This window comes from Enoplosus armatus, chromosome 2, assembly GCF_043641665.1.
Source record: "Enoplosus armatus isolate fEnoArm2 chromosome 2, fEnoArm2.hap1, whole genome shotgun sequence".
Classification (NCBI taxonomy): Eukaryota; Metazoa; Chordata; class Actinopteri; order Centrarchiformes; family Enoplosidae; genus Enoplosus; species Enoplosus armatus.
This window is the reverse complement of record NC_092181.1, coordinates 768,168-795,858: the sequence shown is the minus strand read 5'-3', so window position 1 is coordinate 795,858 and position 27,691 is coordinate 768,168. Positions and strand designations below refer to the sequence as shown.

General features: G+C 40.6%; 3 protein-coding genes across 3 annotated transcripts; 1 reads left to right on the top strand and 2 right to left on the bottom strand.

The window, feature by feature from the left end:
- The first annotated feature begins 1,674 nt into the window (after positions 1 to 1,674).
- Positions 1,675 to 3,917, top strand: LOC139302460 (NAD(P)(+)--arginine ADP-ribosyltransferase 1-like). Its single transcript, XM_070926166.1, has 2 exons — positions 1,675 to 1,746; positions 3,006 to 3,917. Exons 1-2 carry the CDS (start codon positions 1,675 to 1,677, stop codon positions 3,915 to 3,917), a joined length of 984 nt encoding a protein of 327 aa, XP_070782267.1.
- A 1,451-nt stretch (positions 3,918 to 5,368) lies between these two features.
- On the bottom strand, positions 5,369 to 7,823 carry xpa (xeroderma pigmentosum, complementation group A). The gene is made up of 5 exons (XM_070925605.1): positions 7,473 to 7,823; positions 7,265 to 7,370; positions 6,558 to 6,723; positions 5,771 to 5,888; positions 5,369 to 5,634 (listed from the first exon to the last, which is right to left on the bottom strand). Exons 1-5 carry the CDS (start codon positions 7,753 to 7,755, stop codon positions 5,480 to 5,482), a joined length of 828 nt encoding a protein of 275 aa, XP_070781706.1. The 5' UTR covers positions 7,756 to 7,823; the 3' UTR covers positions 5,369 to 5,479.
- Positions 7,824 to 12,336: 4,513 nt separating this feature from the next.
- Positions 12,337 to 24,428, bottom strand: slc24a2 (solute carrier family 24 member 2). Its single transcript, XM_070918045.1, has 9 exons — positions 23,508 to 24,428; positions 16,156 to 16,191; positions 15,795 to 15,906; positions 15,327 to 15,410; positions 14,610 to 14,689; positions 14,250 to 14,387; positions 13,749 to 13,838; positions 12,727 to 12,893; positions 12,337 to 12,586 (listed from the first exon to the last, which is right to left on the bottom strand). The coding sequence occupies exons 1-9, from the start codon at positions 24,426 to 24,428 to the stop codon at positions 12,337 to 12,339; spliced, it is 1,878 nt and encodes a 625-aa protein (XP_070774146.1).
- Between the last annotated feature and the right edge of the window lie 3,263 nt (positions 24,429 to 27,691).

The following is a 27,691-nucleotide window of genomic DNA, read 5'->3' as shown; positions in this document are numbered from 1 at the left end:
GCCACCCACTGGCCAGCCATTGTAAGTGCAACACAAATGTCTCAAAACCAAGATGGCCAACAGAAGGCCAGAAACGCTGAGCAGCTCAGGAGTACCTTGCCAATCCGTTTATTGTAGGAGACCCTTGCAGGTAAATAAAATGTAACAACTAAGGAGTAATACAATTGTTAAAATTTCCATTTTATTCATTGGTGTTTCTTCAGTTGAAAACTCAAATGCACGCTGTGCACATGTGAAGAACTTTGAAAAATTAACATTTGATAAAAATCAACTTAAATTTCTTTTTTTCATGCCTAAAGGGAAATAAAAACACTTAGGAAAAAAATCCTGACTCTGGCTGTCATAATTCATGCATGAAAGGGTTTATTTTCAAGTTAAGTATTTAAAAGTCAGTGAACTCTTTGCTTGACTTGGATTTGTACGTTTCCTGAGCTATGACTTGCAAAGAAAAGTGAAAGGATAATCGTGCAAACGGGTACTTTCCAAAGAAAGGGACTCTTGGTCAGATGCATATTTCACAAGGATGATTCTCTGAAATTGGGTTTTAGCTTTGACTTTACTAAAATGCAAACCCAGCTGTTTCACTTACAAGGAAAAGAGACAATTTCAGCCTAACTTATGCTTACTCATGGCCTTTTAGAGGTAGATATTCAAAAGCTAGTGCATTGTAGTCTTCAAACATTAAAACTAGAGTAGGCAATATTATTGAATTCATTTTGGTTGAAATAACACATTTTGAGGATTGCATGCCACTAACAATATCGACTTGAAGAGCTCCTTCAAAAAATGTCTGAGCACCTGCCCTTTTAATTCAGTCCAGTTTTTTTAAAGACAATTCAGGTAGGTCAATTTTTTATTTATATTTTTTTAAACTAAATATCAAGGGGTGAGTGCTCAGACATGTTTTTTTTTTTTTTTTTTTTTTTTAAAAGGAGCCCTTCAATTAAATATTGTTAGATGTGCAACGTTCAAAATTAGTTACTTCTGTTTTACTGAGTTACTTCAACCGAAATTATAAGTCAATAATATTGCTTACGGTTGCTTTAAAATGCTTTTGTTAGCTGCCATGGCTATAACTAACCACCCGCTTCTGGCTGGTCGACTACTTTTACATTTGACCCTAAAGTAGTTAGTCTTAAATTGTCTAATAGCCATGCAGATACAGCAAAGCTTCAACCTATTTGGTTTGTGGTACTCAAAGCATTGAAAAGCGACACTTCAAATCAACAGCAACATCTTATTGCAGAAACAGTTTCCTTATTACACACTTAGTGCACACTGTAAGCAGTTTTCATACTATTTCTGATAAACAATGTTTTTTCACACGGGCATGTCGTAACCTGGGAATGTAAAATCGAAACTATCTGCAAGGGTGTATACCACTTGAGCCTTTCACCTGGGAAAACCCTCGGTAACTACATATGTGGAGGTTTTGATTGACAGGTTGGTGGTTTTTACTCCCTGAACCCACCCCTGCTCTGTACACGCCCACAGCAGCTCTGATAAGAGACGACTGGCACCATACAGACCAAAGACCTCACTGGCTCCGACAGTTACAGCACCTGCTGCACAGTTACTGGTGAGATCAAATGTATTGATTATTATACTGTGATTTATGTATTTTAATACACTGGAACAAAAAATAACTTGTTTTCTTTTCAGGCATCTTCAATCATGTCTAAATATGGTCTGTTTATTGTCCTCTGCTGCCTCTGTGGAAGGATGAGACCTCTGATTGCAAAGACGGTAAGATAACAAATACATAAGGTAACATATGCAACAATATCTACTGATACACAGCTTTGTACCCTGAATAGCAAAGTGTGTCATTTATTTGAATGAGTTATGCTGATGCTTGCTGGTTCACCGGTTCCAAAGGCAAGTTTTGAAATGCCTCCCTCAAAACCCCATAATGTAGTAACATGTCGACTAGACAGACAGTGACGTTTTATACCAAATGCATGAGAGGCTAAAGATCTAAAATTGGTGAGAGCAGCTTTGCAAATTTGGAAAAACTATGTGGTCTCAATTCAGGTCATAGCCTAGATTTTAGGCCCTTCCACACAACATTTTGACCAGGTAACAAAGTAAAGTCTGTGAAATGTTCTGATTATTTGGATCTGTCATAGATTTGATGGATCCAACTGTTAACTGTTCAATTATATTGTAGTACATTTTATTTTGTAACATGAAGACCTAGATGTAGTTTTAAAGGGGCACTCCGCCGAATACACAAATTTACACATATTGGCCAGTTGTCATGCAGTGTACTTCTCCTGTGAATGTAGTTTTTATAATGTCTTTTTGAAAAAGTAGGCTTGGGCTTGGAGACTTCACACTTATAACAGAAAGACTGCGTTACAAACTGGGGGCATTGAATTTGAAAGACATCAGCATGGAGGGTCTCATGAAAAACACTATCGAGTTGCATTATGGGAAATGGAGCATCCAGTCAGGATATCTAAGCCTCCCCTACTTCCATTATTATTATTTTCTTAATTTGTCTCTTGTGAGTCACTCAACTTTATGGAAGGGCATTGCTAAATAGCTGGAGTGTCCCTTTTAAAGCTTTCCACATACTGCGGGGAAAAACATCCGTTGGGAAATACTGAATCCTTTATTTGTTTTTTGTTGGCCTGGAAGTAGCCACGTTTATCTGCATTAGGTGTAAAAGAAAATCACTGGAACTGCCTAAAATAATCCACTAAATATTAGCATTATATTGTAGACCATAAACTCCCAACTCCCCGACAGATTACAGAGGATATGACATCAGTGTCCTTAACATCAGCCCTGGTTTTAGATGAAGAGGACAGGACTGATTATACTGCAGCCTGATTTAGATAGATAAGACAAGTGCATTTTCATGTTAACTTTCACTTTGTGCAGATTTAATAGATGATTTCCCCTTTTCATTAAACCTATTTGAACCAATGTAGCTTTGTTATTGTTTAAAATGCATTTGGTGTTGACTCTTATCTCGATAAACTCTTATTTTCCTACAGTTGCCTGAGCAGAGTACCATAGAGGCCCCTTTGAAAAGTTCTGATGTCCAAAAGGTGGATGTTGAGACATCTTCTCCACAGGAGGCTACAGTGGACCCATCTTTAGCACCTGAAGATGTTCAGAACATCTCCATCCAGGCTGCTGTGCAGAAAACCACAAATGCCTCACTGAAGGCATCTGGTGCCTTCGTGCAGGTCCCTTCAGGTCTGTCCAGGCTCATCACAATCCCCCTGAGCTTGTCTCCGGACTCTGTCGACGACATGTATTACAGCTGCTCCCAAAGGATGCTGATCAAAGTGAAACGTCACTACCTCCCGAGGAGCTCCAGGGAAGGTCTGAACTCCACATACACCAAGCAGTGTGCCCTCAGATCCATGAAGGCTATGGACACCTATGACACGCTGTCCTGGAATCACTTCAGCGCTCTGTGTGCCTACACGGCGGGGGCATATGACATATTAAACCCAGCAGTCCGAAAGGGGAAGGCCTCCTACAAGACCTCGTTTGAATTCCACGCGCTCCACTTCCTGCTGTCGGACGCCATCAGGCTCCTAAAAGTCAACCAAAGAAGCTGCCTCACCAGCTACCGGAGAAGCAACCTGCTCTTCATCGGGGAACCTGGACAAATCATCCGCTTTGGCTCATTCGCCTCCAGCTCCCTCAACAAGGACCTGCGTCACTTTGGACGGAGGTCCTGCTTTGAGATACACACATGTTTCGGTGCCTACCTCAAGTCCTACACAGAGTTTGACTCAGATGAGGATGAAGTGCTGATTCCTCCATACGAGATGTTCAGAATAATCTCTGTGGACACGTCAGGAGACAATGATCTGCGCTGTGCGGTCGTCTACAAGCTTGAGACTGCGGGGGTTTACAGCAGTCTCAACTGCCAGGCTGTGGACCTTTTGTAGAGTTAACACGATCATATTATTACTGACACCAGATCAGCAGCCTCCAACAGTTAACATTTGTTTTATTACGCTTCGCTATCTCAAAACAATTACTTTTTTTGAAATTGTTCATTCTTGATCTTGGAAGAAGCAGGTGGCAAAACAATCTCACATGTTCCAGCTGTTCTGGAGTCAGGACTTCTCATCCATGCTGGCTTAAATGTTGAGATTGAAAGTTTATTCTTCTCACTATGCTGTCCATTTAGTAGCTGCTATGGAGATAGATTGTTTTGCCAATTACTTTATTATTCAACAGCACAAAAGATGAACTATCGCAAGTAATATAACACTATGGGGCACATTACTGAAAAGCTGTAAGTCGCATGCATTTTGGCTTTTATTTGCTCTTATTTCCTTTATTGTTCTTTAAAACAGTGAAGAGGGGACAAGTTGTGAACCTTTCTGTTTGACGGGAACAGGCGTTTTTGTTGAAACAAATAAACACAACCCTGGATTTACTTTTGACAAAGTGGCTTCGGTTTCACAACAGGTCCACTCCACAAATGGGATTGTATATATGATAATAGTTAACGTTAAAATATCTGAAGTGATGTATCAAGAAATCTGCAGCTTACACAAAAAATTTAAAATGCAAACCTGACCAGGACCATTTTAAGAAATGTCTACACTTTCTAAATTACAATAAAAAGAAGCACTGTAGGTGTGGCTGACTTACCACACCACCACTGCAAAGTGTGCTGAACAACGTCAGCCAGGATACTTTAATTCTAAGATGAATGAAGGAATGAAACTTTTAAACACAACTTTTACTTGACACAAAAAAATTTCATTTTACAAAAGATGTAAACATGTTTTACACATTTTCGATATCAGTCTTTTGATAAAATTATCAGAATAACTCCTGAGCAAACCCACAGCACCAGTCCTTTAATATCACCAAGTGAATATCTGGATAATGATGGCTCGTCTCTTTACAGCTGACACCAAATACTGAAAGATCAGCTCTGATCATGTCTGTTTCCCAGCAGCTTCAGACCAGAATGAGGTCGATGTACTGTATCATACATCTTTGTCCGATTTCAAAACTATAGTGTGAATGGTGAGAGAAAGTTGAGTGAGGAGGAGGTTCCCGTAATGCTGCTGAGTTGAATATGGCCACAAAGGTGATGAGACGTGAACTTAAAACAAGTCTGGCAGGTGGACATTTGGATTCAGCCAGTCATGAAGTGGGCCCCGCAATTCAGTATTTTACATAAGGCGGTATTTTCAAGTTTCTCGATCTCTACACGCTATAAAAGAAAGAGGAAGAGTAGCAATAGGCAGTGGCTGTTAAGCTGAGGTCAGTAATGGCTGTTTAAAATAGAAACTGCTACTGACCTACAAGGGATTTTGTATGTGGTCTGGATGGAGTGTTTTATTAATGAGCTACAAAAACAAAAAAATAGCAGAAGAAAAATAGAAAAACAGAATACGACTGGAGGGAGAGAGGGTTCCCCGCAGAAGCACCAAACATGTCCTTGTAGACTGAACCTGTAACAGTCTTAGTGTGTGTGCGAGTGTGTCTACATCTTCTCGTAGGTGAGTTCATGTCCGCAGGTGGTGCAGGTTTTCTTGTAGAGGTCCTCCTCTGGATCCACCACCTCCTCTGGTCCGTACTGATGTTGGTGAACGCTGATGTCTTTGGTCCACATGCTGCTCCTCACCGCCCTGCGCAGCTCTGACGCACAGACGCAGAAATATGAAACATCGACACATTGGGAGTTGACCGACTCGATGCTCATCCTACATCCTCATGTCGATCTTCACACAATGCCTAACTTGACTGAATATTTTGGCTCAAACAGGAAACCAACCTTTGACCTTCTTGTTGAAGCGTTTTTGTTTCTGCACCTCTCTGTTCTCCTCCCTCGTGTCTCTGGCCTCCTCCAGAGCCTCCTCTGAACCCCACACCTCCATACATCTCTTCTCCACCTGTGTACCCAAACACACACACTCAGACAGATTAAAACATACTAACAGAACAATGAGGGGTTATTTGGCTTTTGTCCAAAATGTTTGTGGATTTGGTTTAGGGCTTACTGATTAGAGCCCAAGGCTACATCTTCAAATATCTTACTTTGTCAGCGCAACAGTTAAAGAACAAAAGTTATTCAATTTACAGAGATATAAAACAGAGAAAAACAGCAATTCCTCACATTAGAGAAGCTGGAACCAACAAATGTTTAACATCTTTACAAAAAGATGAATCTATTATCAGCACTACTTTAGTTTGCTCACGGCTTGATAACTCACTTGTTTATCGGTCTGTAAAACTACTCCCACAAATCTACTGCCCTCACAGTGACACAATTAAAACAGTTTTTCAATCTTAATTGATATGGTTCTTCTTGACATGTGATTTTCACAATCTAGCCAATCAGACTGCAGATTAATTGCACGTTGTCTTGGCGGCCACACAAAGACAACGACAGGGACAGTAACCTCAAACTCTTGGGAGAAGAATATTTTCCCCAAACAGCATCAGTCTATAGTTTTGAAAGCTTGCGGTGTTAATTTACTGTATAACAGCTTTTCAGGCTTTAGCATCAACCTTCACTTATTTCGAGCAGCTGTAATATACACCATTACAACTGTCAGCACCTGTAGTTTGAGGTAGAGCTTCATGTCTCCCCAGCGTGGGTTATGAGGGTTTTTCTTCAGTATGAACCTGAGCGGGGGCTCTCTCTTGTCCAGGTCGCAGTCCTTCAGCAGGTAGTGCTGCTTGGCCTCAGTTCTGGAGATCAGCTTATGCTTCTCTTCATTGTCTCTGAGGGGGAAAGAGGCTTCCACTGTTAATCCATGTGACTGGCTTTCAGTCATGTGATTGTAAAAATCATTGTTAGTTACGATCTGAGGAGAAACAGAAAACTCCTCTGAGGAGTTGAGCGATAACTTTTAACACAAACCAGGTCGGCTGGGTCAGTCAAGTCCCTTTCCTGATTTTACTTGAGTTTTAATTCTTTGTCTTTTGTTTCCTTTAAAATATTGTTATTATCCTATTCTTGCCTTTCCCTACACTGTGTTGGGACCATTTGATTTTAGGACATGACTGTGTTTTTGTGCTGCCTTCGTGGAGCACTTTGTAGTGCTACAAATAAATATTATTATATTATTATGACTCTACCTGAAGTCGAACTTAAGACCAAAGAAAACAACAACCAAAAAACTACATTACAAAACTAATGACTACTTTAGACATGTTGAAAAACTACCTGCTAATGTTTGGATTTCATGCTCAGAAAGGTTTGAGGTAACAAACACCTGCAGTTTGTGTGTGTGTGTGTGTGTGTGTGTGTGTGTGTGTGTACCTGCACTTGTCACAGACACACAGGTCAAAGCTGTTGCTGAGGTACGAGTCCATGAAGGGTTTTTGACAGTCATCACACACCAGGTAGTCTGGCTCAATCACTGGAGCTGGAGACACAACACACGAACACTTAACACACACACACATGTAAATAAGCATGTATGCAAACCTGTCACGAAACACACACCTGTCACGAAACACACACCGACCTGGCTGATGCACAACCTTCCTGGTCCTCTGCTCTTCCTCTCCGTCCTCCTCCTCCTCGATGAAGAAGCCGGCCCCGGAGTCGATGGTCTTGGAGACTTTGGCGGAGGTGGCGCCCTCCACAGCGGACAAAGGGCGGCTCGCTAGTCTGGCTTGCCGGAGCATCAACGCTCGCTGCCGGTTCCGCTCGATTTTAGCCCGCATGGCTGCAGAAAGCTCGGGTTTGGGACTCTGGTCTGGGCCGGGACCGGCAGCATCCACTCCCTCTTCCTCTGACGGATCCATGCTGCTGTCTCACACAGAGATCACCACAGAAGAAGATGAATGAAGTGACTGCAGACCCTCACAGTGGACTGTTGTTACAAAACTGACAGCTGTGTGCTTCCGGCTGCTTCTTCTTCTTCTTCTGTCTTACTTTAAAGTTTGAGGGTCATTAGCGCCACCTCCTGCTTCGGAGTGTGAAGGACCAGAGACCAGATCCTGCTCTCTAGTGCTACAGTAGTGTTCTGGTTAATAAGTCTGCTGCCACTTGACTTGTTCATTACTTTCTTCATATTCATATGTCGAATTCCAGCTTTAGATTCTTCTTTTATTTGTTGGCTCTCCTGATCACATCCACCACTCGCCAGGATTAAATGATCCACAGCTCCTCAGGCGGACAGCGTTACAAACCGGGTGGATGTTTTTTTTAAATTAAAGAAAAGATTTTCTAGAGTTATATGCCCACATGTGCATTGAAATAGTCTTTGGTTGCTGTAATTGTCCCCCCTCTCCACACCAGGCACAAAGAGATCCATTCCTGCAGGAGTCCCAATGTATTTGATGGGGGACAAAATCCACAGTCCTCGTCCTGCGTAAAAATGCTTTCTAAAGTTGAGCTGAGGCTAACGTGAGAGTAGATCTTCAGAAAATGTGATGTACACTGTCACCACAACCTTTCTGTCAGGAACTACGATAGTCTGGATCCATGGATATGCACTTGTTGGAAGTGGGAGACAAAAATAGAACACAAATCATAAAAACGTGGGGGATTTTTTGTTCTTTTAAAACTATTTGCAAGAGCAAACCCCCACAGACACTCTCTCCATATGTCATAACAGTAGTTTAAAATCCTCCTGGGGAATCTTACTGGGCAGCTTGAGCTCCTGCTGTAGCGTGATCCAGGTTGAGGGGGCGGAGTAGGAGAAGGAGTTTTTACCAAATTCTGAACGGACTGAGGGGATGGAGAGAGTGATGAAGCCCTGGGAGCGTAGGCTCTGGCAGCACTGTTTACGTGACATGTAAGTGGATAAATAAGTGGGCAGCAGTCCAAAGATGGATCGATAATTGAAGTTGTACCAGTGCAAAGTTCTGCACATGGATAACGATGACCAATTGACCAAAGAATACAGAGTACAATGGTGCGTGAGGAGTTCACAACCGGTTATAAATCTTTGGACTCAAAATCTAACACTATTCCACATACCCACCTCTCTTCTACTCTCTTGTATGGTGTTGGATCTGAATGCTGGCGCAGTGGTCGGTCAGTAAAGGCTTTATTCTGAGCTCTAGTGGCATCTCTCCTTTCAGAGTCTACTCGCTTCAGGACAGGTACAGTAATAGTGATAAAATGTCTGATGAGCCCGGCAATCATAGAGTTATCAAATGATATTGAGCATCTCTGTTATTCTGCGTAAAAGTGATAATATAATAATAGTAATCATTTAGATTTCTACTTTCAAGACAGCGGAGGCTAAAGAAATGACACATTTTCAAACTAATATCAAGAGCCCACATGACGGGTCCTGGCTCCAAAGTTTAGAAACTATGCCTTAACTATTGTTGGAATAACTGCCAAACTGACCTAAGATCAGCGTCAATGCTGCTCCTGATATCAACTTTTTCCCAAATACATGAGATGCTTGTCACAGTTCGATCAGTCTGTGGGGCGCACCACACCTACCTCTAACCATCAGCTCCAAACAACAACAGTGAAAATTTGAGTTTTCATTTATTTGATCATGTAACACTTTATACAGAGTTGAATGATATATGTTTTTTTTTACAGTATAATACACAATTCAAGTAGTACATGGACATGATTCCATACTTGCATAACGTACAAGGGACATACAAAAGCATTGTACCATTTGTCATGGTGCTCAAACTGGTCAGGGATGAAGTTTTATAGATATTTCTAAATGCACTCATTCATGCACACATTTCTCACATTCACATAATCCATCAAAGCAAGAAAGAAGATTTAGAAATGACACTGCAGAGACAGGCTACATCTGGAGTCTGAGAATAAAAGTTGTGTTGAGGTTTGTAAACTATGTCTTGACTATGATTACATGCAGGATCATATATACAGTTTACAAATCTTTTATACACATAAACGCACAATATAACACACATTGTTTAACATTGCAGAATCATGAATAGTTGGGGTCAATTTTATGGAAGTTCTTTTCATATTCATTTGGATTAAAAAAATGTTGCAATTTATGAAAACATAAAGATAAAAAAAACTTGGTTGGGTGAACACAGTGACACAAAATATGATTTTTAACCCTTTGGGAGTGTTTCAACTGGTATTTCCATGGCTATCTAAACAGATCAATCTGATCTGTTTATCTAATAAAGACAAATGTCTATGTTAAACAGAAAGAAAAAAGAAATAAATTTATACCTGAATAAAACTGAGTGGTCTTGGGAAACAAATATTGTATATAAAAAAATCTAAAAATGTTTAAGCAGTACACCGTCTTTCACATTTATGTATTTTTTTGTGTTGTCACGAGGACGTACTGTAACACCTTAACCTTTTAACATTACTATAAGAAATACAAAGCAGAGAAGGACGTATTTCAGAGACGTCTACAGTATCTTTATAGAGCATTTCTCCAAGATGTTGAACATCGCTGGGAGAATCAAATATAAGATGTCGCCCATGTTCAGCTCTACTTCATATATCTGACGTAAAAAGCAGGAAATACAAGGAAAATGAAGGATTGATGGATGATGATGTGCGCTTAACATGCAACAGATGGTTCAACTGATGAAGACAAGATGGACGACATGGACAGCACGTTTGGTGGGAACCTCACTAGTATACCTGCGTCACATCAATAAGTACGTGTCCTTCTTCCTGTGTTCAAGGGCAGTTTGACTTTGCTCATAAAAAAGATGAAATAAGGAAAATCCACCTAAAAAAAAACACCTTAATTTCAAAAAATCAATAATGGTAATGGAAACAGATTTTTTGAGTTACAGACACTTCTTTATTGTGTTTTTCTTTAATCTTCAGAATATTTGCGTTAGATTAGTTGATGGAAAAACACACTATAGGACCCTAGTGAGGTGACATTTGGGATTAGAGGAAAACAAAATAGCCAAAATTTCCAAAATACACCAATTCTAAGGTTTCATCCTTTAAATGTCACACACTGAACACAGGAGAGTAGAGTGTGAACCTAGCAATGATGGCCACATATTAGGCCTGTTTGAATGAGGGGAATGAAGAAAAATGTCCAAAATGAAAATGTTTATATGTTAAATATATATATATATATATATATATATATATGTTATACAGTACATGAGTTGTTTTACATCAAAACATTACAGAATGAATGTACCTTCTGATATTGAACACTCCTTTTCATTAATACATACTGTAATTCAAAGAAAAATGTGAGTTCAACAAGTACAACCCAAGTGAGAACACTTTAGTCCTTTAGTCCACCACTTGTTGTCCAGACTGGATCATCTTCTGGGAAGCTGACCTGTTTTGTCCATGCACAATAATCATCCAGTTTTAGTCACATACTGAAGTAATCTCTCTCTAAAGTGGTGCATGTAAAGGCAGATGGAACAGAAAAAGTCACGCTCCTAAGCTTATTATGTGAAAAACCCAAATAAGATAGTTGGGATATACAGAAGTATTGAGCATGACTGCATCTTCGCCAATTTAATCTTGGTCCATTTTATCTGTGTACACTCTATAGTAACTATTTAGCATTTAATGTATCCTATTATAGATATTCATGAATGGGACATAAAGTAAGAATTTCTGCCAAATTTGTCCTCAAATGCAATGTACTGTATCTGAAAACACACTCAGGTTATTAACACTGGATATTTCTCTTTCGATGACATTGCGAAGCCTTGCAGGTGGTTAAAGTCTAAAGATATATTAAGCAGCTGTCACACTCGTGTGTTGCCATGGCCCTTTCTCTTTTTGTTTTTTTCCCACAACACACAGGATCTCTCCAGAGCTTCGCTGCCCTTTAAAACAAAAAAATAAAGTCTCTTTGAGCCCCCATATTCAGCTTAAGTGCTGAACTTGGCTGGTTGCATGAGTAGCGGAGGTACTTCTTACACTGCCACTCAGTCCTTTAGTTGAAAAAACTATAATCTCTGGTGATCTTCAATTGAAACTTCCATCCCGGGTGGCGTTCACACAACTTGTCCATCAGTTGCTTTCAGCAGGTTTCAACAAATAGCGGCTACTGAATGTAGTCACATGGTACAAAGAGAGAGGAGTGCCTTCTAGTGGGTGGCATAAAGTTTGTTAACAACGTACAGGCTTGTGTGCCGCTGCTGGACGGCTGTGATGCACCGGTCTGAATTTGCAGCGTTGGTTTAAGTCAGCTTGTACGCGCGTGTGTTTTCTTCATCTTTCACTTGATACTGAGTGTGTGGGTACTTGCGTGTGTGTGTGTGTGTGTGTGCCGTTGTCTACTGTGTGTGTGTGTGAGACAGATAAGAGACAGTTTGTGTCTGTGCGAGCATGTTTTTCCACTCCTATAGTAAATCCTGGTGCACGAGAGCACGTTTACGCTTAGTTTCTGCCTTCTGACCACCAGTGGCCGTCACTCTCTCTCAGACGGTGATGGGGCAGACGATGATTTTGTCCTCCAGCATGACGCTGACGATGAGGAAGACGAAGTAGAGCAGGAACATGAGCAAGCCCAGGATCTTGCTCATTCTCCACTTGCAAGCCGCGATGGAAATGATGACGAAGAGGAGCATGAGGAAGAGGAGGACGATGGCGCAGAACAGGCCGTTGCTGCTCACCTGTACCGGCTTGAAGTCGTTGATGATGTTGTAGACGAGCCAGGGGAACGGCAGTCTGGGGGGAGATGAGGGGAGGAGGAAGCACAACAGAGAAGAGTTTATTATGAGAGATGAACAGCACATGTTCTCATTTTAAAATATGGTTATTATTACACTGGCTTATTACACTGTTTTCTTGCTGTTTACTGGACTCACCCCACAGTGATATCAAAAATGTTGGAGCCCACAGAGCTGGACACGGCCATGTCGCCGAGGCCTTTTCGTGCTACAATCACACTGGTGATCAGGTCGGGGATTGAAGTGCCGGCTGCTAGTATGGTCAGACCCATTATCTCCTCTGTGATCCAGAAAGTTTCTCCAACCTGGAACGAAGAATATGTTGCTTAATGTCGCTGCTGCACAGTTTAGAAACTTGATAAAGTCAGAAACGCCACCAAACACTCTTGTTAGCATATTGCTGGTTTTGCTTGAAAAAGGTTTCGTTTTGGAATTGTTTTGAGATAATGAGTTTTATAGATTTTCAGCCTTTTGCTGGCACCACTACACACACCAAACATACAAACAGAAAGCAAACAGGTCAAACTGTAGAGGTGGATTTGAGGTTGTAATGAGTAGAATGGCTGCGGTGGCAGGACAGAAAAACATGAAGACCAGTGCTGGCAGTGCTCCTACATGTCGATCTTCTGAAATGTATGCTTCCCCTTGCTTTTGGTATCTGCGTATCCGCGGCAGCTCATACGGGGGCAGTAACATTTTGTTGCATCTAAAAGTAAGTAAATCTAATTGAACACAACCTTATAATCACTTTAGGCTAAATGTGTCACTTCATGTTTTTTTTATTTATTTAGTCTTTACTTGAGACCTTCTTCTTTTGTGCTCCACTGTGTTTGGTACAGCAATTAAAAAAGCTAATGCGACATGATTAATCCCCACATGCTCTGATTTATATTCTTCACGTAACACTTTTGCACGCAGCACCTGTGGGAACCAGGTGCGCCTCCTCAGTGACCTTGCACACACGACCTCCTGCTTCAGGTCTGTCTTTGCATCTAAAATAGAGTGGTACAGGTTGATCTGGCTGTGGATCAAGGCAGATTAGCTGGGATTAGCTGCCGTGGTCACACATTCAACACCCTGACTGCTGCACTCTCATAAGCAAGACCGGGTGTAATGTGACAAATAGAGAACGTGTGTGTGTGTGTGTGTGTGTGAGGTACCTGGTGAGCCCACCACACCATCAGGTAGGAGAAGAAAGCAATCCAACAAATGGCGCCGAGAAAAGTCATGGGGAAGAACTTTGCTGAGGTCTGAAAAAACAAACAAAAACAACAACAATAAAAACAAAATCCAGTTTATTTAGCTCAGCCAAACAACCAATCAATCAATCAATCAATCAATCAATCAATCAATCAATCAATCAACCAGCCAAAAACCTGATATATCTGCAAACAGTATTTAGATCCAAATGTACAGAGAAGTGTCACACGATTGCTAAATTAAAAAAACAAACAAGACTGGAACCTGCTGTTACTCTAAACTTACTGAGCAGGCCATGTAATAAATTAACTAAACTAGAGACACAGTATTTGTGTTCTGTATTTATTTACTCATGTGTTTTCATGCACATAAACATGCTTGGTCGCTTGTACATGTTTGTACACTTAAAACAGGCTTTTCGTTGAGTGTGTGTGTGTGTGTGTGTGTGTGTGTGTTGTCACCTCTCTCCTGACGTCGGGCAGCGTGATCCACAGTGGGAGGACGATGGGCAGGATGACGAGGTAGGTGATCTGTTTCCTGATGGTGTCGGGCCAGGCCAGGCTCAGAGGCTGGTCTTCATCCTCCTCTTCCTCACCACCCTGAGGAGGAGCTCATTATTTAACATCAACTGCACATATTCATCTCAATATTTATGCATTTTGCATGACGTAACGCTCCGTATCGCTGACTTAAACCTGCTAATTGTGTTGTTTTTATAGTGCAATGAAGTCAGGTGTTGATGTATTTTACAGCTTTTTTACGTGTGTACTTGATGATAACTATAAAACAGAGTGTTCAATGCTGAAAGACGAAGGCCGTACCTCATCGCCTCCTGCAACACCGTTCATGGGCGGTGTGACTTCCACTGCGACATTTGAACTGTTGGGGATGTTTTTATCAGCTTGAGGAAAAGAGAAATTAGAGTGAAAGCGACATTAGAGTTTAAGTGACATCTCAACAAGAACAGTATTAATCTGAAATGAAAAATGTTTGTCTAACAACATTAGGAGAAGAGCTGAAACTTATTACAATTTGCTTTTCTTGGAGGTTGTGTCTGGGAGAGGGCTCCTATGTTGAGAAACAAAATATGCTTGTTAATTTTCTGAGGTCAACCTTACAAGTGTAACAGACATAACAGTCATATGGAGGCCCTTTTGTGCCCCTTCAAAATAAATTGATCAAATGACAAATCAGTCAGTCAGCTGATTGAAATAAATGGACAAATGTCAGCTCTTGATTGAATTCAGAAATTGGAAAATCACACTTAAATCTGATGACTGGACACATGTGAAAAACAAATTAAACTTCAACTTGTAACTCCACAGAAACACTCTGTAGCAGTAAGTTGTAAACTACCACCCGGTCTCATACTTTACGTAAGTATGAGCTACTAAGTTTCAAGCTAAAAGTGGAGGAAGTGAAGTGATGCACCATTAGAAATGATCTGATAATTGATTTGTCACTTGATTTATCAGTTGAGTTTGAGTGGGACAAATGGACTTCCATAGTTTCACACATTATCATCATCTGTTACTCACCTACACCGTTGGCATTGGCAGCCTCCTCTTTACACTTCTGCTTGGCCATTTTGTGGAGGATCGAGGCCTTCTCTTTGAAACGTCCTAAAACAAAAGGGAGCTCAGTCAGTCCAGCATGATCTCCTGAAAATGTGTAATTAATTCATGTACTAGTACTCAAGAACTAGTACTACTTGCATGAGGCAAAACTATAGGAAGGAGGAAAGGAAATACTAAGTAGGGTTGGATGAATGAAAATATTTACCTTTATCCCAACTTCGGCCAAATACTTACCTCAACCAAACACTTGTTTTTTTTTCTAAATCTAAGCCTAATCTAAAATAACAGACATCTAATTCTTCATGCTGTCACAAAGTTTTGATAATTTGTGTTTATATTTCACTAGGTTTTAACAGTAATTCTTGCTTATAGAGATTGTGTTGCATTTGAGTGCGTGTGTGTTGTTTTGTTTTTTTTGCTTACCCATACCTTCGTCACTGAGGGGGTCCAGGGTGTGGATCATGAGCTGAAAGATGCTGTTTCTCATCAGTGAATTGTGGAGAGAGGCACAGCTGCCTTCCCTCTGCAGCCTCGGTTTGGCCTGTAAAGACACCAACGCAAATACCAAAATGTTTACGAAGTAATGCAAAGTAGTTCATACTTATTCCACATTTGTCATCATTTTTATTATTTCATAAAACTCCTAAAATAATGCCAAATAAACCATTTATAACCCATTTTTTTCCTATAAAATGTGTTCTGGCTGACGTTGATACATACAGTATACTGTAAATATATGCAGGCACATGACCGGTACCAGACCCAGAGAAATTTACAAAAACAAACTCACCGTCAGCTTGTTCTCATCGTCTCCAGGTGCATTTACCTTCAGGGGAAAACACAGACAAAGAAAACATCATATATACATATATACAGTAAATACTAAGCAATTTCATAATATTCAATATTTGTTCAGACTGTGTGGGGCTGTTGGATTGGATTGCACAACTATAATGGCAGGGTGGGGAGGGGATAAGTGACAGATTTAATCAGTTGTTAATTAATATAACACTTATGAAGCCAGAAGTGTTAAGCTAATAATCAAACTGAAAATATCTTCAACCCCTCACATCCTGTTTCCTCAGCAGACCTTCAGTAAACAATGAATGAAGAATGAAAAACACACATGAACTCCTAAAGCAATGATACAGATTTTAACTGACCTGTCCCACTAACTGAAACCGAATATTTGAGCATCATATTTTGTTTTCTGGATCAAGTATAAGGAATTTCTCCCTCATCAAAATGTTGACAGCGCGAGTGGTAAGGACAGGAAGAAAAGATGGCATGAGCCCCATTTAACCCACGACATGAAGATGAGAAGTGTGGAAAATCTCGTCATGGCTTCCTCTTTTAGGAAGAACAGCCTCAGTCTTTAACCTTTACAGCTAATTTACTTCATCTATGTGCCGCACTTCCACTGGAGAAGACACACATGCTGTCACATAACTTTAGCTAGTGTGTGTGTGTGTGTGTGTGTGTGTGTGTGTGTATGACATCACTGCCATCTTCACTCCTCCTCACAGTGGGAGTGAAACGTGCCAGAGGTTTTGGGTCTCGTTCCAACACTAGGATCCTACACATGCAGGAGGAGGACTCACACTAAATCTCAACCCCAACCATTTCTGTTCAGAGGACACACACACACACACACACACACACACACACACAGGTAGAGAGGGTGGTGGTGGTTTGTGAAAATACAGAGGTTAGTGATGCCAGCAGTGGGAAGTGTTTGATGTGGGAATCAGGGATGTTCAAGACAACATATGGGAACATCACGTTTTGTGGGTAAATATTGTATTGTCAACGACCACAAGACCAGAAAGGAGTTTCAGAGTTATTGTTATGACTGGAATGATAATTCTGTCACCACACAGATTATCCACTATATTAACTAGTAACTGGTTTCTGTAGCTTTCCAGCAGGGGTGGTTCACATCACGCTGAGAGTGACTACGCTGTGACTTCCTACCTTCTGGAAAAATATCTCATAATGATCTAAAGACGAGTGCAATAAATAACTACAGCAAAGAAGCTTTTATTGAATGTTTAGACGGCATGAATCAAATGCAAGTCTGCTCCATGAAAGCTGGGCGAGAATAAAGCAAAGAAGAAGAAGACAGTTGGTCTTTTAATATGAGAAATGTATTAGAAAAAAGTTATTCATGTTTTCTGATTTGGTTATAAAATAGAATAAAACTGATAGAGAAATCTGTGGAAGTAGGACACAATATAATGGAGGACCAAAACCACTTGTCTTGTTCTAAACAGTGTAACGTCAGTGTAGCAAATGATTTAAATTCATATTTCACAACCACAGCTCATAAACTGGTGGACTGCCTGCATAGCCGTTCAGTCACTTTGGAATGAATGTTCAGAGGTTTTATGCATAAAACGTCCTCATCCCTCCCAATGTATTGCTGAAGACAGGTTTGTATGGACGTTTTACAGGTTTTTAAAGATAAAGTCACTCACTCATTGACAGTGCTAAACAGCAAACAGGCAGAAAAGTGACAGATGTCTTGTCAGGTCCTTCTTAGCCTCAGTAAGGAGCTACAATAGCACTATTTTGTCTGAGGTGCCGTTAGCTCACACAAACAATTACATCACACAGCCGAGGTGACTATTCCTTTTCTTTTTATGCACTTGCTCATTCATATTACAGAGTACAAATGTCCCACAAAGACGGCCAAGGAGCCTGACTCAGACTCTTTGAAAAGCAAACACAGACAGAGACACGGAGGGTTTTGTTGTTGACACGTTTTCATGATGGAGTTTGAGCAGATAATCCCGTTAGCTTGCATCTGACGAGACACCTGCTGCTGTTGTGGCGGCTACAGCAAGGCTAAAGGCTAGGGGTTTCTTTTTGTTTTTAAATTACGCCTACAGACCTTTTCCATTGTTTGAGTGGGAATGTATTGCTTCAGTTGCATGACAACCCCCCTGCGGCTGTGGTTCAGGTGATGTTCATGACTCAAGATTCACCTGATTTCTTCTTCTTTTCACTGAAGATGGAGGCATATCAGGTTTTGATTTTAAAATTTTTCATATATATTATATATTTTATCAAACAAAATGAATAGAAATGTTATGAATTAAAAACGAATAAGTGATGAAACTGAAGAAGCTGTGGACACCTGCCTGTACTGTCCATGTGATTGCTGAGCTCTAATAGGAGAGGCCAGCTTGGCATTAGTTGATGTTGGTTGGTGCTCACATGGCTTCACGAATCTGCTGAGGCTGAAACTGGATTTTAATGATAGTCCTTCATGTTTTCATCTTTTTACCTCAGTTAAAGGTCTGAGAAACACCTTCACCCTTATGGACTTATGAGACCCTGTAAAACTCTTAAAGAAAACTCAACAAAGCGTAGTGATCAAGCTAAAAACACCAGAACAGTCAGTTGCCTTTTTTCCCACAGCATACTGAGATAATTGCTGTATTTTGTAACATGTTTGTGTTTTGCACGACATACTGTGACTTAATTCGAAATGCTGCTAATCTTTGTCACCTTTGACCTCATTTCACTCAGCCTTCATCTCCCGCTCTGATGTATTTGAGAGGTTATTTAGATCCTCGGCTGGGGCTCCAACCTCTCCTCAGGTTTCCTACATGAATCACCAGAGACTAATCTCTTCAAATCAATTCCAGCCAGTTTAATTTAAACCAAAACCCAGAGCATCCTCCAGTGCCCAACCTTTTCCAATCTGTTTGTCATTCTGGCAGGGTGCAAGAAAAAAAAATCAATTACAGTATACGCACAGTATAACCAACCTGCTACTGCTAAATTAGCCTGAAGAGAACTGTAACAGAATAAGATAATCAAGAGTGACATTCATACCATTATTCTAAGATACCTTGTTAAGAATGTTAGGTAATTTATATATATAATAACACATCTATAGAAAGATGAAAGCAAGCACACATAAAGTTAATAAAGTTTTACCACTACACTGCTCATATGTGCTGGATATAAAAACCGCATCTAATCTGAAGCCACATGTTGTCATTCACATCTTAATATTGTCTCAGCTCAATCATTTCTTTTGCAGTTATAGAGAATTAATAAGCTAATTGGCTTATAGTGTACATTTCTTATTTTTTCCATGACTGTTAAGAAGAAGAAGAAGAAGTAGAAGAGGAGGAGGAGGAGGAGGAACGTTTCCCTAAACGATTTTATCACTTCTGACTGAGCTGCTGTTCCAGTTCAGTGATCTCATCCTCGGTCCATCCAGACACTGGAAGACTTCCAAATCCTAAAATCCTAAAGATTTACACTAAACTTTACCTTCATCCCATTTATCATCATCATCACTATCACCACTGAGGCACAATCAGATCACCTCTCTCTCTCTCTCTCTCTCTCCAGTGTCCACCTGACTGTTCGAGCTGTGGGACTTAGTCAGGATTAATCGGCAGAGATCACCACTTTTAGACTGGTAATTTTCAAGCCTGCGTGTGAAGTCCCGCAGCAACCTTCACAGGTCACCATGCTGTCAGCAAATACCAACAACCTCTTTTTTTTATCGTTAACAACTTCACAACTGCTCATTTTCACTGCAATTTCACTGCAGTCAGTCAGCATGAAGTACTCAACAGTTAAAGATACGTCTCTTTCACTGAACAGCTGCTGCACTTTTGGACAGCAGCATTTTGATCGTGATCACAATCATCTGAAGTTACAAAGTCAGACCTGCTGTGGAACTGAAGCAGCTGCAAATGTGTAAAATCAAACAGTTAAACTTTGTGCTGACTATAATTAGTAACATATGGCAAGTAATAACTATCTTCCCTCTCTACAGATACTTATGCCAAGAAATCTTCAGTTTATGAGGTTGCAGATGCACCACACTGTTGCATCGTGATCCAGGTCTGATATTAATGATTGCGAGGAGAATTTTAACATTTCATTCCCTGCAGAGACTGAGTGACAGTGTGCAGGGCTGTATGTTTGCTGTCGTCACTGCAGGTAAGCAGTTGATTAGGGGATCAGAGCTGATTGTCGTCTTTAGTGCCATCAGCAAGCAAACCAGCATATCTTCTCTCTCGCGCCTTTCTACATAGACACTGTAGGCACCGAATGTACTGTGCAAAACCACCTAAAACATCCCCATATACACACAAAATAAAAACCACTCCACGTTACGAGCACGACTGCAGGCTGAGGAAGGAGCATTCATTCTTTTCTCTCAGTGATCTGCTGATTCCTGCTCCCCCAGGTAGCATCTGACTATTATTAGTGGCTCTAATGGGATTGGAAGGCATTAACCCGGGGGATTATTTAGCAGCTACTGACACATGAGGGCAAGGCAGTTGGACATCAAGTGCCGGACGACAGAAAGAGAAAAGCTGTTCTTGGGTTGAGGTGAGGGAGCCTGAAGAACAGCTGATTCCCAGAAGGACACAAATGTCAAACAGAGCTTCAGTAGCAACACTGATTGTACGAACATGAGAACATGAAATCTACAAAAGTGGATCAAATTCAAGATATACTACACAGCTCAGATGAGAAAAATGTCAAAAAGAATGTTAAATACAGTTTTGAAGATAATGTAAGAAACTGCAAAGTACTGTATCAGCTATTACCAATTCATTATTAGGAAAATAAGAAAAGAACAAGATGATGAGGCAAAACAATATAGAATTATTTATAGGTTTAAGTGATAGCTATGCTGAAAAAATAGGTGATAACTCTATAAAGCTCCTAAATAAAAGCAAGTCATGCTTCTTGGGAGGCAGCTTTTTTTTGTTTACAAGAAAAAGTTGTTGCATGTAGCTTTAAAGCAGATATGACCATATTGGATGCCAGTGATCATGAGCTCAGGTGTTGCCTAAAATGTGAGAACAGGCCGGAATCACTACTATAAAAATATTTGACTCTTTCTAAGAAGTGTTTTCAACCACTATTGTATCTTAACAGTTATCTCAGTTTACCTCAATGTACTATAATGAAGAAAATGTACACAATCTGTAATTAATGTCTCCAGAAACACAAAAAAGCCAGATGTTGTGCAGCAGTGCGCTGTATACGCCCCTGAAGAGCTGGTGATGGGTGATGTCAGTCTAGGCTACGGGCAAGCTGCTCTAAGATCAGCCTACAGTAGTTTTAGCATTTGTCACCTGAGCGCCGTATGAGATTACAACATCAGAGAGCAACAGATCTGACTCCAACTGCACACAAAGACAGAAGACGGAGAGACAAATGTGAAAAACAAAATTGCTTCCCGCATACACAGTGTAAATGTGTATGTGTGTTGAACCTTTTGTTTTCATGCAGCCTCATTCTCCACGTGTTATTTATAAACACCATTAGCCCCCCAAGCTAATCTCAAAATTATACTTTCCCGTCATCTTCTCCCGGCTTACATGAAGTGACTGACTTAGTGATTGTGAAGTGATTGGCATTGTGAGTGTGTTGTCATTAGGTCAACATCCTGTGAGTATGAGTCACAGCGTGGGAGAGCCTTTCAGAGACAAAACACTGATGGCACACTTATAGAATGATAGAGTGTTTTCAATTTGCAAAACTCGAAATACCTTCTCATGTCTCATACTTTCCTAACATTGTGACTAGATGTACAGAGGCGTATTGGATCTGTGTGTAATCCATGTTAGAATAAACAACCACAGATGCTTTGAAATTATGAGCCGAAATAGAGGACAAAACAACACTCAGAGCTATGGCCTTCATCCAGAGTCAAGAGACCACTTTTTCCAATGTCAGGACAAAGACGAGGGGCAGCTACAGGAGGGAGCGTGCTGAAGAGGTTGAAGAGATGCTACAAGGAGTTTTTGACTAATTATATCATACAGGATGGTCTCAGAAGTCACCCTCAACCCTTTCAAATCTATGACTGTCTGCAATATTCGGGGTATGTTTCAAACATCAGAATTCATCGTGGAGAGAAAACAATCAAAATGTCTAATCTAACAAGCAAACATCTCAATATAACCAGTGTGACAGAAACCTGATGATTTACTCCTAGCATGGAATTTAGAAATAAAACTATGCATGAGTATATGTATATTTGTATGTATATTTTGCAAATTTGCATTGTTATGTCTAATGTGCTGATTGGCTAGGCAGTTCCCATATGTGAAAAGGTATGGCATGCTTCCCTTGTCACATGCAGAAAATACTTTCTAAATTGGATGAATGAAAGGATAACAGAATTTTGATTGGAAGTCAATTGAATTTTTATAATTTCAGGCCTGTGTAGTTCAGACCACTCATAGGGCTGCTATGACTGTTTGGCAAATGTTAAGTAGCATCAAATGTTATCTTTGATGAGTGTGTGATGGTGAATAGAAACAGCCTCTTGGGGTTGAACTGACCATTTTCACTGAACATGATGGTAGATGGGAATAACATTCTTTAACATGCTTTCTTTAACTTTGTTAAGTAATATACTGTAATATACACTAAAATGTCTTTGTATTTGAATCCAGTTGAAGTGGGGACATTATACAAACCAGTTCTGTTACATCTGTTACATCAGCCGTATTCTGGTCTGGACTTACTAAAATCAGTGATTAAAGACAAGGCCTGTTCCTAGATTTAGTCAGCACCAAAAGGCAGCGGTCTGGCTCTGCTTCTGGCACTGTCCACGTTGCACAGGTGGCAAGTTAAGACAAATCTTTATATCCTTCCAGAGGATGTCTGTTCAGCTCTCTGTTTTAACACACTGCCTGCCCAGAACAGAAGCACTATTATTACCAGGGTCAGTAGCCATGACAGGTTCACTTTGTGATCTTATTTATTGAGAAATACAAATGCTTTTCTCAGATCAGTCATCGACAGATGCCCAGATTTCAATCAAGAGACAAAAACAGTGAAGTTTCCTTCTGAGAAATGTCAGAACCCCATCCATATCAGAAAGTTGTGTCAAATGTTCACTTACAGAAAAACAAAAACTGCACTTTCACATTGTGAATCTTAGTTGAATTTTTTCAATGTTTAAGAGACTTTCACTCCATTTTTCCTGCTCTATCAAAACAGAAGGAACAGGGGAAGATGGATGGATGGATTACTTAACAGAGTGGTGGATGGGTGGATGGATCTACTGATGGATGATGGATGATGGATTAACAAATGGATAGATGGATGGATGGATGGATGGATGGATGGAGTCGGGCTCACCTTTGCTGCAGTCTCCAGCTCTTCCACCTGGTTGCTGCCCAGTATGCTCTTGATGACAAGTTCTACTTTGGAATTGAACTTCATGAATGTCACGTAGCAGGTGTAGCACATCAGCAGGCTGATACTTTCCCCCAACGTGATTTGATTATCCAGAAAGAAATAGATGAGCATGAGCAAGCCAATGATATAGAACGAGACATCTCTGAACAGAGGCCACCAGGTGAGGTTCAGCACCTCTTTGGAGAACAGGGCGCACATACCGATCACAAACAGGATGTTGAAGACGGCAGAGCCCACGATAGTACCGATACCCACGTTACTGTGGGAGACGAAGACTCCTATGACTGAGGTGAAGAGCTCCGGGGCTGAGCCACCTGCTGCCATGAAGGTGGCTCCTGCTACATCATCAGAGATCTCCAGCTTCTCTGTGATGACAGTGAGCGCAGGAACAAAGAACTCGTCGCAGACGATGGCTAAAGCTATGAACATATACAACATGCCAAACATATGAAAAGCCACATAGCCCTGGCGTCTCTCCTCCACACTGAAGTAGTCTGTTGGGTAGTCCCCATGATTCATGTCTATTTGAGATGATTGCATGGCCACCGGTGTGTCCTCTGGCGCGACTGAGAGGTTGTGATGCTGCAGAAGAGTTCTTTGGGGCACTGCTGCCTCTGCCGAGCCCTCGGCGGCTGATTCCACATCCTTGGCCATCGTCGTGGCCAGCGACAAGGCACTCCATGAAAAGACTGTGCAGACTGCCACCAGGCTGATGATGAAGCCCGCAATCCGTCCGGGCCGCAGCTTTCTTTTGACGCCATGGTAGTGGTGCCTGGTGCAACTGTGGTGAGGGCCCAGAAGAGGCGCAGAGCTGGAGGAAGCCATCATTTTTTGACTTCTAATGGGTAGCATGAAATCCATGGTGTTTGGCGAAGGTTGTCAGGCAGAGTGGAAGTGTCTGGAATCCCCCCCAAAGCTGGATTGGTGGTGCTGGTGGCTACGAGGGCGGGGGTTTGACAGGCCGCGACGGTTCACCTATTTGTTTGCATGTTGCTTCCTGGTCTAACAACAATGGAAGCCCTGCAGTCTGATTCCAGGATCCAGCCCATTCAAAGGCTTCCTCATATTACTCACTGCAAGGCAGAGAAAAAAAGTGAGTTAAGAAAAGTTTTAATGCAAGGAAGCAGATTAAAAATTATACATTTATACAAGTGTATGAAACACTGTATGTATGAAATTAGAAAATAATATATAAAGATAAGCTTCTTAATGAGCATATGTTGTCTTCTTTATAACTTCTTCCACTCCTGATATCCATCCTCTTACAGGCCTTGTTATCAGTGGTACATTTACTCAAGTACTGTAGCGAGGTACAATTTGGAGACACTTTACTTGAGTATTTCTTTTTTCTGCTGCTTTCTACTACTACTCCACTACATCTCAGAGGGAAATATTGTACTTCTTACACCACAAAATGTATCTAACAACTATATGAACTAGTTACTTTGCAAAACATATGATGAATAAGATATAGTATGTTGTTTAAATTACTACTAGGTCTGGAACTACCCAACAGTGTTTAAAGTAATTCAAATTAAACATTAAAATGTTGCTTACATGTTAATGCATCAGTAATAATAGGCCAATCATTTAATGTCTATAATAATGTAACATTCTGAAAGGTATATTCTGCATTACTTTTTATTTAAGTACATTTTGCTGATAACACTGATGTGTTCTTAGTTCAGTAAATGTTTTGAAGTCATACATTTTATTAACATTTGTTTTTACATTGCGGTAATGCCACCTCTACTCAAGTAAAGAGTCTGAATACTTGTTGGATGGCCTGGTCACAATATTTAACAAAAAAATAAATTATATATCATTGATGAATTTTGTTGAACTGTCTATTCTAGATAATGGCTAAATATAATGCTACTGAGCTTACGTGAACTGTAAGGTCTAGATTTGGGTCTGCTCCTGACAGATTCCAGAAAGTTCATGTAGGTTATCTTATAAGGCTCAGATGAATAAAAGGTTATTCTCTCTAGACTCATTATTAAGTTGATGATTTTAAAAAGTCCTATCTGGAAATGCTGAGTTTATGTGACTCAGCACATATATTAACATATGTTAATGTAAAATTACAAAAATATATTATAGAAATATATAACGTATTTGAGGGTGTGAATTATTTGGAGCTGAATCCTTTAATTTCCTTTTAGCTGGAATTACAGTACATACTGAATTGCTAAGAACAGTTGATAGTAGCAGTATTAATAGCAGCAATTCTGTTTAAGCGCTGTGGCCTTTTTGACATTGTGCTGAGAAGCTGCAGTGAGATCTCTCCTTTGAGTGAAGCTTGGACATTAGTGAAAGCTCATTAGGAAGCTATTTAATCCCTGAGAAGATATACTTAGATTAGCCTCAGGCCCTGCACACTGATGCCACTGCACAAAGTCAAAAAGTAGACACCAACAAAATGATCAGTGAATTTGAGGGACAAATAAGAAATGGATGAACATTAGCATTATTCAGTTCTGTAACAACTTCACTGGGAGAAACTGCAATGTTGAACTCACAAGTCCTCAACAAAGCCCAGTCTCAATCTGCTATGAAACATCAATTCAGTATAGTATAGTAAAGGTTTTAAAACCAACCAAGTGAATGTAGCATTTCAGAAACAAGCAGTTAGGATGTTAGAGCAAAGACACACCAAACCTACACACACAAAACACGCAAATATATAATTTTTCTCATACCACACTTGGAAATCTCCCATTCAGCAGGAAAGACCCCAGCAGGCAGCAGGTAGAGAGTCTCTCTGTGATATATAATATTCCAGAAAAATTGAATCTCAAAAGAGAAAAGTCCAGAGAGCTCAGAGTTCAGTCTAAATGTCCCAACTGTAAATCCTCAGTGAGATTTTCCTCCCTCAGCTGAGGTGAAGCTCCAAGACACCAGGTCAGAAGCCCAGGACCAAGGGCTCCTCCCTCCCTCTCAGTGTTCCTCCCCCCTTTGATACTGCCTCCCTCCCTCCCTGCTTCAGTGTATCTTCCCCTCTGCCTTTACCGTCCTTGTCTTCTCTCTCTCTATGTCCAAGAATGAGGATCAGGGCTATCTATCATTGTCTGTCTTCCTTCCTTCCTCTCTCCACCTCCCCCAGTGTCGTGTATCATATCTTCCCATCCCCACACCCAAGCAAATGGGTCTTACACAAGGAGCTTACAACTTGATGGGGCTGAAGCCTATTGTGTCATCAGATCATAGTGCTGTTCTCAAAGCTCTTGAAAACTATCCCAATTTCTCTGTGAAGTAAGGCGCTGCAGCAGATTTATAAAGTTTTTTCCTTAGTATATTTTGCCACTTCTTTCCAATTCTTGACAATCATTGTGCAGTTTTCTTTAAAACAAACAAACAAAAAAAAGATTTTGCAAAATTGCAGCAGACAATATAAAGTTTGCACTACATGTTTCAGTCCTGAACAGCCAGTTGTTGAAGGTGGCGTTACCATGCCTCCTGTCTTTCATTTCCTGCATGTCTGTAATTGGCTTTGGGTGCAACACCTGCTCTTAAGAAACAATCCTGAATCCTTCATTTGTTGCACAACAATAAAACCTACTGACACATGCTCATCTGGACACACATCCTGTTTGCAGGTCCTTGGACACGAGACTAGAATTTCAGTTATAGCAGATCTAATATGGTATTAACTGTTTCTCCTTATTTTACCAAAGGAATCAAAAGAGTCATGTGTACAAATAGAAAAAAAAACATTTCTTAAAGTGGAAATTTTTATTGAGCAGTGTGTTTATGTGTTATGTGTTATGTGTGAGTGTGTGAGTGTGTGTGTGTGTGTGTGTGTGTGTGTGTGTGTCAGGACAGGCTTTAGACATGAGAACTGTAAGCTTCAGTAGCCAGCTGAAGGTGAGTTCAAATGATGTGACCTGTTCTGTTATGTAGCACGTCCCTAACATAGCACCATCTCTAAAGGTACAGTCTGTTTGTCTTTCTGTGTGTGTGTGTGTGTGTGGGTGTGTACATTAGTGTGTGAGAGAGAGAGAGAGAGAGAGAGAGAGATTGGACAAAGGTATGATGTTATGAAAGTCAAAACAAGTCAACTATGATACATAATCTCACCCCACTGGCAGATTAGAATTAGAAAAATATGAATGAGAGTTTTC

What these genes read in the sequence shown, in the direction of transcription:
- LOC139302460 (XM_070926166.1), top strand. Translation starts at nt 1,675, where the DNA reads ATGTCTAAATATGGTCTGTTTATTGTCCTCTGCTGCCTCTGTGGAAGG. An exon ending in GACCTCTGATTGCAAAGACG is followed by an intron (nt 1,747 to 3,005) that starts GTAAGATAACAA and finishes ATTTTCCTACAG; the next exon opens with TTGCCTGAGCAGAGTACCAT.
- xpa (XM_070925605.1), bottom strand. Translation starts at nt 7,755, where the DNA reads ATGGATCCGTCAGAGGAAGAGGGAGTGGATGCTGCCGGTCCCGGCCCA. An exon ending in TGTGTCTGTGACAAGTGCAG is followed by an intron (nt 6,724 to 7,264) that starts GTACACACACAC and finishes TTTCCCCCTCAG; the next exon opens with AGACAATGAAGAGAAGCATA. An exon ending in AGCTCTACCTCAAACTACAG is followed by an intron (nt 5,889 to 6,557) that starts GTGCTGACAGTT and finishes TTGGGTACACAG; the next exon opens with GTGGAGAAGAGATGTATGGA.
- slc24a2 (XM_070918045.1), bottom strand. Translation starts at nt 24,428, where the DNA reads ATGGATTTCATGCTACCCATTAGAAGTCAAAAAATGATGGCTTCCTCC. An exon ending in AGCTGGAGACTGCAGCAAAG is followed by an intron (nt 16,192 to 23,507) that starts GTGAGCCCGACT and finishes TTTCCCCTGAAG; the next exon opens with GTAAATGCACCTGGAGACGA. An exon ending in TGCCCGACGTCAGGAGAGAG is followed by an intron (nt 13,839 to 14,249) that starts GTGACAACACAC and finishes TTGTTTTTTCAG; the next exon opens with ACCTCAGCAAAGTTCTTCCC.